The following is a 13,389-nucleotide window of genomic DNA, read 5'->3' on the forward strand; positions in this document are numbered from 1 at the left end:
CCTATATTTATTTCCTAGGATGGCAGTCGGACACCTTGAGCTCAGACGCACATTGGCGGAGACGGGTTAAGGGAGCGCTCAATTTGTTTAACGTGATAACCTATTCTATCCACCAAGGCTTCGGATGGAGCACTGCATGTAGTTTGCACCTCACGAGCCTTACGTGCCTCGGTGTGCACTTGCCTGGTTTTAAAGTGATTTAAAAGTTATGCATTTATTGTCAAACCTTGCATACACAAGCGAAGGTATATAGCCTCATGATACTGCATAATACTGTATTGGTCATACAAAATAGAAGATATACATTGTACAAATTAAAATGAGTGTTGTTATATCCCCATCCACACACCACACATCCAAAATCTAAGATATACAGTCAGTGACACATATTATTTTTGTGGTGGGCGGTAGTCCCTATATTACCTGATTACATTTTGGAGGTAACTGGGTTACGGTCAAAAGTCTAAAAAAAAGATTTAAACCAAACCGATGTAACATTTGATTGATGGGTGGATGGATGGATGGATGATTTAATATGGATGGTTGATTGATTGATTGTTTGACTGACAGACAGACTGATCATGATCGTTTGATTGATTGACTGATTTGATAATACATGACATGAACCGATTCTCCTCTAATCTATTCATGTTTACCCAGATTTACCCAACAACTTCACGAGCACACTCATATTTTCAAACAAATTTTATTGTTCGTGAACATTTATTGTGCGTTTTACACATGGTAGCTGCCCATTTATAGCTTGCAAACAAAACACACAAGTTGCACTACAAATAATCTCTCCATGCTGTTCTTACATGAAGTACTAGCTAATTAAGATTTGTATTATCTGTAACAGCTGACTGACGTTCCATCGTGATGAACTAGTAAACAGTAAGGCCCACTCAAGATCTTCAGGCATATAATATTACATTTTAATTTACTTTTAGTAAAATTCATCCCACAATAAAAAACAAAAATCATTAGAGAATAATTGTCAAAAATACTATTTTACACAACCTTTTCAATCAGCTTCATATTCTATGTGTGTACAAGTACGTTACGAGTTCCCCATCGTACTGAATTCCAGGTGTTTATGTCAGTGACATTTGGTGAGTAAAAGTAAACAAGTTAATTATGTTTCCATAGCTGCGCGATAACTTGAAAGCATAACTTTCAGACTCTAGAACTGATGACGTGACATTTGTGTGTTCCTGAGTCCCACCAACTCCTCCTTCTCCTGTTATTCTAAGAGGCCCTCAGTGCCTTCCCCCCTGTAAACAGAAGGAGAAGAGGAGCCTGGGTTAGAGTCTGTCTGCCTCACCACTGACACTAGCCCCGCCCCCCTACTTATACCAACCAACTAATCAATTCAATCAGTCAGCCAATCACATCATTAATCCACCCATGAGCTCAAACAGCTCCTCTGATGTTTTCATCATCTGTGTGAGACTGCATGGGCCGTTTGTTTCTGAAAATCTACTGAACATCCCAGTAAAAAACTATATATATATATATATATATATATATATATATATATATATATATATATATATATATATATATATAAAATAATAATAATAATAATAATAACAATAAAATAATTTAGAATATTTATATATATATATATATATATATATATATATATATATATATATATATATATATATATATTTTTTTTTTTATATATATATATATTTTTTAATATAAATCAATTGTTTTCAATTGGTTGCATATGTACAAGTGTGCTTTATGTATGTGTGGGTTTTCCAGAGCGGGGTAATCTGTAAAAAGGCTCTACTTACTGTTCTGGACTTCATCTGTGCCATCCTATGGAGGAACAAACCCAGGAATGTTTCTTTAATTAATTTATATAATCTGCTTTTTCAAGATATATTTGTGTTTAACCCATATGTTCCTGTAAAGAATGACAGAATCTCGTGACTCACCTTTCCTGCAGGCTGAGGTAACATGCGACCAAACTCTTGGACGATCCAGCCCACCACACTATGATGCGTGAAATAGAGATGTTACACAGCGTCACACATACTCTCAATTCACACATTCTCCAACCTACTGTACACAGTGACAAAATAAAGTCAGAAGCAATATTTTCTGTACCCCAAAGTTTTCGGGGCAGGTATGTTAGCCTCGGTTTCATGCTTTTATAAATTGATACATAGTTTTTTTGTATTGTCCCTGTCAAATAAACATATGAATAAAATAAGCACTACGATTTAAGTAAATTAGATCGTGTCAAAGGTCATGTCTCACCTAGACACAGGATCTGACACAATTTTTGACCTGATGGTCAGGACTCAATTTATCCCCTGAGCAAGCATGTCGGCTCTATTAGCTCAATGGTAAAAATGTCAGCAATTGTGCAGGAAACCGAGTTCAAATCCGGGGTAGAAGAGAAAAGTTACATAGTGCTGCTTTAAAGGACCATTGCATGTTCCGTCCATTGACTAATCTCACTTACGGACACAGTATACAGACCATTTTCCAAAGCATACCATGGTTTGCTATATTTTGGAATAATTACCAGAATTTGCCACTTTTTTATTCAAACTTTCAGGTGATAAAACCACCTTAAAATTATCTGCTTCTTTGGCTGATATTTCAGTCATAGTTAAAGAGTCACGGTTGTTTGAATTTCATTGTAACTCAATCTTTATTCCAGGGGCTATTTCTGGCTACACTTTTCAAATCAATCTGCACTTTCAACTGCATGAAAATGCAACTACATAACTTTGAAAAACAAAAGAGCTATTGCCTATCTCAAGTAAGTTCATTTCAATCAATCGTGTTGATTTTCATATCGTAAGCTACTGAAAATAATGGCAACCCCTTGCATGAAAACAAACGACAACAAGACAAAAAACTATGGTATGCTATGCTTTGGACAATGGTCTGCACTCTTCAGTAAGTACAGAGTGAATCATAGTCACTGGGCTAAACATGGAAGATGACTGGTAGGTTCCTTTAAAGCAGAAAATGTCAATTTATTTTTGTGTTACTAAAAGAATAGAGGTTGATTAGTAACCCGAAAGAAGTCTTTCACTTACTTGGGTTGGGTCTCAGACTCACTGAAAGACAATAGAGGAAAAAGAGCAAAATGAGAACATTGGCTGTGTGCTTTGAACATTTCGTGTTGGTGAATGAAATAAAACGCATCAAAACTGACTTACTTTTCTGCTTCTGCGGGTGGTTTTGCCTCCCCTAAACAAATATAAGACATTCTCAGTACCATCCATTACCCATCATGTCACTATAATGAACTAAAGCTAAGCACTGTGATACAGAGAGTGCCTTTACTGAACCATTACAACCTTTTTGTTGCAGGAAGGAAGGAAACCTGTGATGACATTTGTATTAAAATATTGGTGTTCTGGATGAACCGCGACGTTTGAATCAAAATACGAAATTCAAGGAAGTATCAGGGCCAACTGTGACTGAGATAAAATGGTTTAGAGCTGGGGTCTTCAACAGGGGGTCCGGGACCCCTGGGGGGTCCTCAGAGTTACTACAGGGGGTCAGCCAAATCTTTGTGTGATATGATAAAAATGTTTTACCTTAACCACTTGAACCCTAGCATCCCTTTTGAGGAGAACTTTATATTAGCCTAAAATAGCAGATCTGCAAGCTCACAACAAAAGTTTAATCTGAAACACAATTTTTATACAATATTAGGGGTCCCTGCTTAATCTCTCTCTCAGCTAGGGGGTCCTTGGCCTGAAAACGTTGAAGACCCCTGGTTTAGAGTGTTACCTTTTTTTGCCAATGTGCCATCTGCAAGGATGTAGATCTCAGGCTGAGGAACCAAGCTCTCAATGGCATGCTTTATCCTTTTAATCACTCTGTGATGCACACACAAACACACACACACATTAGAATGTTGTACGTTTTCCTATCACCATCAACACAGTACAAGTAGAATTATCTCCCTCTTCTCCTCACATTTGCTCCCTTGCTGATTAAGTGCAGGAACCCATAGCATCCCTATTCTGGACATGTCATAATAGGCGAACATTCTGCAAAAACAGGCAAACATTCTGCAAAAACAGCCATTCTGCAGGCTCACAATGCATCGGACCACAACGCATGAGCTTGTAGATTTCGGCAAAGATTATTTTGTGTAGAGGGAAAAATGTAATTGGCCATAGGGTCCACATTGTGGAGTGGCTCCCGACAAGTTAGCATCACTGCATTGTTTGCTCCCAGTGTAACAGCTGCATTGATGAATGAACTGAAAGTGAGAGACAGATACCTGGGGGGGAACGGCTTGTCGTCGTCGTCCTCGTTGTCCGTGACCACTTCCACCACGGGAATATGAGGCAGTGGCTCTGCATCTAGAGAGAGGAGGACCATATGGATTTACAAACAGCATTCCTGGATCTGGTTTGTATATATGGCTCTAATGAAACAAACAAACTAACTAAGTAACTAAGTAACTAAGTAACTAAGTAACTAAGTAACTAAGTAACTAAGTAACTAAGTAACTAAGTAACTAAGTAACTAAAACAAACAAACAAACATATACTTAATATTTGATTCAAAATGTCTCACCTGGTATTGCGGCCAATAAAAAAACCTGGTGCGAGGAAAACCAACAACATTTAGACAGAGTAAGCATGAAGCTAATTTGAGTCATGTAATTCAGTGCTGTGGAAACCCTGGATTTGCCTTTGAAAATGCACGATGAAGAGTTGTTAAAGTAGTAAAACTGTGCCGTTACAGTGCCCAGGTACAGCCTGGTGAGTGACTGTAGACTGCTGCCTTTTTGTGTATGGTGGAGAATATCCACGCAAAGCTGCATTGTAAAAGCTATTCATCAGTCTTATAAGAGTTGTAACAATTTGTTGGGGGCAAGTGTCCCTGAGCAAGACACTTTACTTTAACAGCACCCCGCCGAGCTCTCATCATGCCCATCCTAGCAGCCATCAGCTGGGTCAAACTGAAACTGTATTAACCCTGTGGGATAAATAAAGGTCTACCTTGCTGTTTTTCATTCTTACGGCTGTTGCTGCTATGACTCCTGCACTTCCCTCAGGGGATCAATAAAGGTTTATCTTGTGTACAGTTACTGGTCCACTGTGCATTAGTAGCTTTTCAAGGGATTTTAACAGTGTTGGAAAAAGTACTCAATTTTTTTACTCAAGTAAAAGTATCAATTCTGCAATAAAAGTCCAGTAATCAAAATGTATCTACAGTAAGTAAAAGTACAAAGGTATTGGCATCAAAATATACTTAAAGTACCAAAAGTAAAAGTACTCATTATGCAGAATGTCATGTTTCACAATTTAAGTTTATAAAGTTATGCCTAAAATGTATAAAAAATCTTTTGAAAATAGCAGATCTACAAGCTCACAACGCGTCGCATCGCGACGTGTTGTGAGCTTTAAATAGGGCTGAAGTGGTTAATGTATGTTTTGTAATAATAATAAAAATCTACAAAGTAAATAAAGTTTTCAAATAATTGTAGTGCAGTAAAAGTACGATATTTGCCTCTGAGATGTAATGGAGTAGAAGTAAAAGTATAGAAAATTGGAGATAGTCCAGTAAAGTAAAAGTACCTCAAAATTGCACTTAAGAACAGTATTTGAGTACATGGACTTATTTACTTTACACCACTGGATTTTAAACATTTACCTCTGTCACCTCAGGAGGCTCTGGTTGCTCCCTGACTGCAGGCTGTGGAAGTGGAACAACTGTTTCCAGAACCTGAACAATCCGATTTATCCGACCAATTACTCCACCCGCTTGCCTATGGAGAAGAAAATGAACCACTTGAACCCCAGGCTGTCACCAGTGGTGGAAAAAGTACTTAAATTCTTTACTTAAGTAAAAGTACCAATACTGCAATATAAAAATACTCTGTTACAAGTAAAAGTCCAAACTTTACTTGAGTAAAAGTACAAAAGTATTGGCATCAAAATGTACTTAAAGTACCAAAAGTAAAAGTACTAAATATTTGAAAATAGCAGATCTACAAGCTCACAACGCGTCGCGATGCGACGCGTTGTGAGCTTGTAGATCTGCTATTTTCAAATAGCCTAGGTATAAAATAGGGTTCAAGTGGTTAATGTATGTTTCATTATATCATAATTTATATCTGAAAAGTAACTAGTAACTAAAGTTTTCAAATAATTGTAGTAGAGTAGAAGTACAAAATTTGCCTCGAGATGTAGTGGAGTAGAAGTAAAAGTATTGGAAATTGGAAATACTCAAGTAAAGTACAAATACCTCAAAATTGTACTTAAGTACAGTAAGTAAATGTACTTCGTTACTTTCCACCACAGGCTGTCACCATTACAAAATTTAAGTTGACATCAACTGTCACACACATAATTGCGATTAACTATTTCATTGTGTTTTTGACATTGAACATTGGAACATATGACTTGAATTTCTGTTTTGCCTTTTAGGCTTCGTGATCAAAAGTTACACAGGGCAAATATGACAAATACATTTAGTAGACAAAGAAATGATTGACATATTTAAAAATGTTATGCATAAAAAAATGAGAAATAGCAGATCTACTCTTACAGATCTGTTATTTTCGGAATATTTTAACAACACAAATCTGGTACACGGGTCCCTGGCACAAAATATTTTCAGTCCGCAGACAGATACATATTAATTTGGTGGTCCTTGACATGAAAATGTTTGAGAACCACTGGTTTAAACAACATTAGGAAACAAGCCCAAATAAGCAACTACATTTAAGAAACAAGAGCAAAAAACTGCAACCCGCAGCTATCAATATTTACAAGCAACTTTACAGAAAAACAAGCCCAAAACCGCTTATATTATGCCGACATGGCAACACTGGAAACAAGCGGTCCAAGTACAGTTGCAAGTTTGCAACACAGGTCTGTTTGACTAGATTGACAACTTTCCTAGGTGTACACTAGAGGGCACAAGAGAGCCAAGTAGAAAGCAGCAACATTTGCAGCCAGCTGTTGGTGGAGGAAAAGCCAAATGCCAGTGGTTCTCAACCTGACAGGTTGACTTCAATGACAAGTTGAAAGGATTATTTTGGGGGTCACAGCCTGAAAAGGTTGAGAACCACTGTGATAAGCAGCTGTGGCGGAAACTAGTTCATGAAACGAGCCCGTGTTTGGTCTGGATTCATATTATGATCAATTTCAGAATCATTCCTTTTCTGAAGTCCATTAAAACAGCAGTCATCATAAACAGCAATACATATTCATTTTTAATGAAAACATGCTAATTTAAGATGACTCTGGCTGATAGAATTGAGCTCAAACCATGGTCCGAGTGACCCGGCAGGTCAGCCCAATTTCAAATGTAGACCCACTTTAGAGCACCATGTTAATTAATTATATGCCAGTGACAATGGCTATGACAACTGTCTCAACTAAAAGCTTGAAAATGTATAGGCTGCAGCTATGAATCACAATGAAGGCGTTTCAAGCTTCTTTTCTTTTTTTTTACTTGCTGAAACAACCAAGCCCTGTCATTCTCATCCACTGATGTACAGTATACAGCGATGGAAGAAGTACTACAAGTATCAATACCCTATCGTAGAAAATAGAAATAGTCTGTTACAAGTACAAGTTCGGTATTCAAAATTCACTTGAGTAAAAGTACAAAAGTATTGGCATCAACATGTACATAAAGTACCAAAAGTAAAAGTACTCATTATGCAGATCCCATTCACCAGTTTTAATAACATTTATAAAAATCCTTTGAAAATAACAGATCTACAATCTCACAACGCGTCGCTTTGTGTCACAACGCGTCGATTCAATAATCAAAATCTACAAAGTAACTAGTAACTAAAGGTTTCAAATAATTAAAGTGGAGTAAAATTATATTTGCTGTTGAAATGTAGTGGAGTTAGTAAAAGTATAAAGTATTGAAAATTGTAAATACTCCAGTAAAGTAATAATACCTCAACATTGCTTTACTTTACATCACTGGGTGTATAGCTGTGTGTTTTCTGTCTTCTAATCTAAGCAATAAGCATGTATGTTATTTTTAAGCCAGTCGTGAATGTGCAGTCAACATGCGGATGCTTGGACCCTTGGATTCCTAAGGCAACATATTAGGAAAAGCCGGATAGATAGCCATTAGTATGTACTCACTCTTCTCCTGGTTTATTGCTGGCCACAGAGGAGCTACAGCACAGGAGAAAAAATGCATCAGTGAACCTTATAGCCTCCAGTTACATGACAGGACATAGGCTATGATAAACAAGGCCCAAGGACATGAAAACTTATGAGTCATACACACACACACACACACACACACACACACACACACACACACACACACACACACGCACACGCACACGCACACGCACACGCACACGCACACGCACACGCACACGCACACGCACACACGCACACGCACACACAACACAAAATGCATAGTGAATTACCTTACTACATTTTCTTGCTGAATTTCGAAGGCAGAGGGGAGGAGTAGAACATACAGACATGTAATAATAATAACAATAATAATAATCACATGCAGAAAGAACTCATAATCAAAGCGAACAAGGACACTGAGCACACAGACAGTAGCAGCACTCACCTTGGTGCTTCCAGGCTGAGGCAGGGTGCTGGCAATGCCCTGCGAGATCCATGTCAACACCCGTGGTTGTCCACTGAACACATGGTGAGAAAAGAGAAGAATATGCAAAACAGAGGAAGAGGGGGAATGCTAAAACAAAATGTTTTAATGGCATCAAATACATATATTTTTACTTATGTCTCTTGAACACAAACTTAAAATCTTATAGACTACTTGGCAACACAATTCAAGTACAGAACTCTAGAGTTTTGTATATGTAAACTTATATGTATTTGAACTATGCATTACAACTATTTTTTTTGCATTGTACAGTGGTCTCTCTCCTCATCTGTTTTGCATTTTGGGAACCCTTGGACCAAACAAGAAGTTTACACAGTAAAAACCTCAGGGTTAATCATGAGATGATCATAATCTCAGATAGTGTACATTTGTACACTCTCACAGGTACAAATGGATACATTATCACTGAAGATTTTACTGTGTACAACCAGAATCAAAGTCATACTATATGTATGCTCACAAACGGAAGTTAACTCAGTATGCAGACCAAAACACAATCAAAGACAAAAATATAGAAATACAAATGTAAAATATGAAGAAATATTAATTATGTAAATATAAGAGATCTGGTGATGACAGTGAGTTATATGTAGCTACTGTACATGTCACAATAAAGGTCCTGTCTCAGTTGTAGGAGTGTTTACAGAATCACGATATTATGAGCAAATACATTACACTGAATATTGACCAGAACTTCACAGTTTACTTACTAAAGTAGAAGTTCACAATTTATATGTTTTAGGTTTCAAAACCTTAAATGTATAATGACATTGAATACTGAAGTGGGTCAAAGGTTTGTAGAATTTTATCTACATTGGCAATTAGGAATATTGTCTTGATTTAACAGTGTAGTGACCTGAGTGGCTTAAAAGACCATAATGCTGTCAATACATGTCATTGTCCATTCGCAGTTTCAGCCATGAAAGTACGTAAACTTAGACGTGGTAAAATTTCCGTTGTAAATCTATATTTTCTCCAGGCACTATTATCAGATTAAAATGCATTAAAGTAGCGATAATGTAACTTTCACCAAAAATGAAGATGCCATAATGTTCACTGTGTTGGATCATCTATCTCATGCAACCATACTGAAATGAATAGAATCCAGGCAAGCATACTGCACATACATATCTTTTCATAGTTGTAAGTATCACTTATGGAGGAGATCTCTGATGGTTTAGACCAAAGAATGGGACCCGCACACCGACTGGATCTTGCACAAAAATGTAGCTCTTTATTCGACGTTTCGGTCGTTAGACCTTCATTCAGGACAGACTATATAGTCTGTCGCCTAAGGAAATACAACACGCTTTACAAATGTGTTTACATTCTCTGTGAATGAAACGAGATAATTAAGTTCGTGACCAGGCTTTTCTCCTCGGAGATGAGTAAAAGCTGAGAATGAGGCTAAGCCAGTTGGGAAGGCCAAAGTCACCTCCCATTCCCACGACTACAGTATGACATATGGCCAAAGCTGTGAACAGACTTGTATTGACAGCAATATGGTCCTAAACTTTAGGGTTAGAGGGCTCACCTGCTCTCCTCAGTTTCCTTCTCGGCTTTGGGAGCTGTGAATCATGGGAGGAGGTGATATTGGATTAGTTGCGAAGGGTGAGTGACCGGATTATGTCGAGCTTCTAGATGTGTCCCAATGATGCCTTACCTTTTGTTTTGGGTGCTTCTTGAACCTTCTTCTTCACCTGTAAAGAAACTTAGAAGCATTATTGAATAGTTTGGAAAACGATGAACGCGCTAAATGGTCAGGTGATCAAAAGCTCTCCTTTTGACGTATTACTATTTCTCTCTCTCTGAGAGAGAGAGAGAGAGAGAGAGAGAGAGAGAGAGAGACAGACAGACAGACAGACAGACAGACAGACAGACAGACAGACAGACAGACAGACAGACAGAGAGCATGACTTACAGGTTCTGGGGTAGGAGGCGGGCGTTTAACAGGAGGGGGTGGTGGTGGTGGAGTTTCTGGTTCGCTTTTAGCAGGAGACCCGGGGGGCTGGGGAACCACTTTTCCAACCCAGCTCAACATCCTGCAGCACACAACGAGATGGTCAGTCTGTGTAGCCACACTTTTTATGCTCTGTAATCTACTACTCTCTGCATGAAGTAGGAATGAAAATATAAACCATATCCTTAAATAATGTTAAATATTGGTATGTTTTTATTCAAATAAAAAAGTCAACTTAATGTTGATTTTACTATTTGAATTAGGAAGAAGATCTGGAGTAGCATTCATTTATTTGCTAAAAGAATGACTTTGACTCCTGTTTCACTGTGCAATGTAAGTCAATGGGGAGACAATTTTTGAACTCCTCAAACGTCATGTCCCCTCCCGCTCCCTCAGGTCTGGTGACGCCAACCTCCTTGAGGTCCCCAGGACCAACTACCATACCTGGGGCGATAGGGCTTTTGATTTTGCTGCCCCAGGCCTGTGGAATGCATTCCCCAAATCTCTCAGAAAAGCCCCCACCCTCTAAACCTTTCCCCAGCTAACAGCACACCCCCCTGTCTCACCCACCACACTCACCCACAACAGTTTTTATTGTTTTTATTCCCTAGTCCTAGGTTGTTTTTTTTTTTATATAAAGTTGACTTTCTTTTGTTGTTTTCTCCTCCCCCCATGTAAACCGTCTTTTGGGTACACATTTTAGATTATTATCATTATTATTTTTTGATTATCAATTACTAAGCAACAAATCAACTATTGAAGATCTCACCAATATTTGTAGTTACATCATGGCAAGGTACACACAACCCAAACCTCTACCTACAGTAAGTGTAATTTTGCTTTAAAGATCCTTAATAGAAAAAAGTCCCTTTGCACCTACTTACAAGGAGCGTAGGGGAGAACAGTCAACGTGAAACTGTGCATAGATGCTCATTTATATCATTTCTGTGTCACTGCATTGAAGAAGCATCAACAGAGCTTCAAAAGTAACCGCATGTAAAGCTGAGCTTAAGAGCTTCAGTAGTAAGCTATAGCATATAGCAATAACTCCTCCAGCACAGTCCCATTGGCGAGCTGTGATGATGGCCAACATTTAGGCAGTAAAGGAAACAACATCAACATCTGGTTTCAGTGTATCAGAGCCAGCGGGAAAAAGCCAGCCAACTACCTGCTGAGCAGGCTGCCTCCGTGCTACACCCCCACCCCCATCCCCCTCCTGTTTGTGATCATCCCCTCACCGTGTTGTTTACAGGGACATAGACAGAGCGCAGGTATAGAGAGGGATATTTAGCCCATGCCATATCACTAGGACTGTTAAACACAATAGTCACACTGGCTCAGTGGTGTCTTCAGCAATTAAATTGAGCTCATTAGTAATACACGTGATGTGTTTTCAAAAGAAAAATATCCTGCGGACATGTGTTGAAAATCAGCACTTATGCTATAACAATCTGGTTAGTCCAAAGTAATTGTGATGTCCATGTCAAAATAAATAAACAAACATAAGCACACCATGATGCAAGATTTAGCCTCTGTCACATACAAAAATGGATTAAGCAAAGTAACTTACTTTAGCCACAAAGTAAGATGTAGGCCTATAGCTACTGTAGCATTGAAAGAAAACAAACAAAGTAAAGCAGCAAAAGAAAATAGCACATTGACTCTTATACTGTGACACAGCATGTGTATGTTACATAGATCTGTTAAATATAATCGTCTTCAACGGCGGTAGTTCCAGACCATCCCTCCCAAAATCAATGTTATGTGTATGTAGCTTAGCTAGACAAGTGGTACAATAGTAGTGTGTTCTAATGGGTTGGGTGACCACTGGACCTAGGAATATCTGGCTGGGGGTGTAATAGGGATTTTAGGGTAGGGTCGGTTGGCTCTGCAGGGGGTCCATCTAGCTTACCTGAGGGCTTCAACAAGGGTCCAGCATCCCAAAGGCTCTATGAGTGTGCAGGTTGCAGAGATCTGAGCGTTGTGGGAGGATTATAACTCAATGGGCTCTGCTAACAGGATTAACTGACTGAAGGACAGAGCTGGCTGGGAACGGGCCTTAGATTAGTGTCTGAGGTAGCCAAGAGAAACGCGCTGGGAACACTTTCCGCTCAAAGTAAGTCACGGTTCTGCGCCACCATATGTGGACTCTTAGGAGACATGGATCATTTCTCCCAGTTTGCAGAAGCTCATATGTATGTTCTCTGACGGTATTTTATTTCTCGTTTTCAGATTATCTTTTTTAATAAGATTTAATAAGATATCAAGATATTGCTGTAAAACCTGCTCAAAAACTGTATGTCACAACACTGTAGCTTGTTGATTCCTACTACTTAACTTGATAAGAAACAATTTGCCTTAATACAATGAACATAATAAACATAATTATGTCAGACTCAGTATATGTTCACTCATCAACATCAGACATCAATGTCTGAGTATCAGCAGTGTGAATGCACAGAATGTAAGAAAAAAACTATTCACTTTCACTGTTTCACTCCCACTCTCAAAATGCCACCTCAAATCACAGCATTAAGGCAGTGACGGATGGATGGGTCACTGTCACAAAAAGAGCAACCTCAATCTTCCGTAATACCACATCCTGTTCTACAGGACCCTAGAGAGAAACAGTGCAGCCTCTAGCAGTTAAAGCTGCACTATGTAACCTTCCTGTCCTGCCCCAGATTTGAACCCGGGTCTCCTGCGCAACTGCTGAAAACTTTACCACTGAGATAATAGAGCTTGCCTGCTTGCTCAGGGGAGAAATATCTAAACAAACCAAAAACAAATCAAACCAAAAACAG

General features: G+C 38.6%; 1 protein-coding gene across 1 annotated transcript in view; it reads right to left on the reverse strand.

Annotated features, from left to right (window-relative positions):
* The window catches only part of cngb1a (cyclic nucleotide gated channel subunit beta 1a), a gene marked incomplete at both ends in the record, with an annotated part of 34,710 nt that extends 23,683 nt beyond the window's left edge, over positions 1-11,027 (reverse strand). Inside the window, 10 exon segments of the mRNA XM_080432024.1 lie at positions 1,806-1,830; positions 1,950-2,007; positions 3,069-3,089; positions 4,271-4,352; positions 4,570-4,594; positions 8,566-8,638; positions 10,160-10,193; positions 10,289-10,325; positions 10,547-10,667; positions 10,957-11,027. Of these exon segments, the coding sequence (XP_080288150.1) occupies positions 1,806-1,830; positions 1,950-2,007; positions 3,069-3,089; positions 4,271-4,352; positions 4,570-4,594; positions 8,566-8,638; positions 10,160-10,193; positions 10,289-10,325; positions 10,547-10,667; positions 10,957-11,027 (547 nt within the window).
* Between the last annotated feature and the right edge of the window lie 2,362 nt (positions 11,028-13,389).

The sequence above is a fragment of the Gymnoscopelus braueri genome (genome assembly GCF_963280865.1).
Source record: "Gymnoscopelus braueri genome assembly, chromosome: 1".
Taxonomy (NCBI): domain Eukaryota; kingdom Metazoa; phylum Chordata; class Actinopteri; order Myctophiformes; family Myctophidae; genus Gymnoscopelus; species Gymnoscopelus braueri.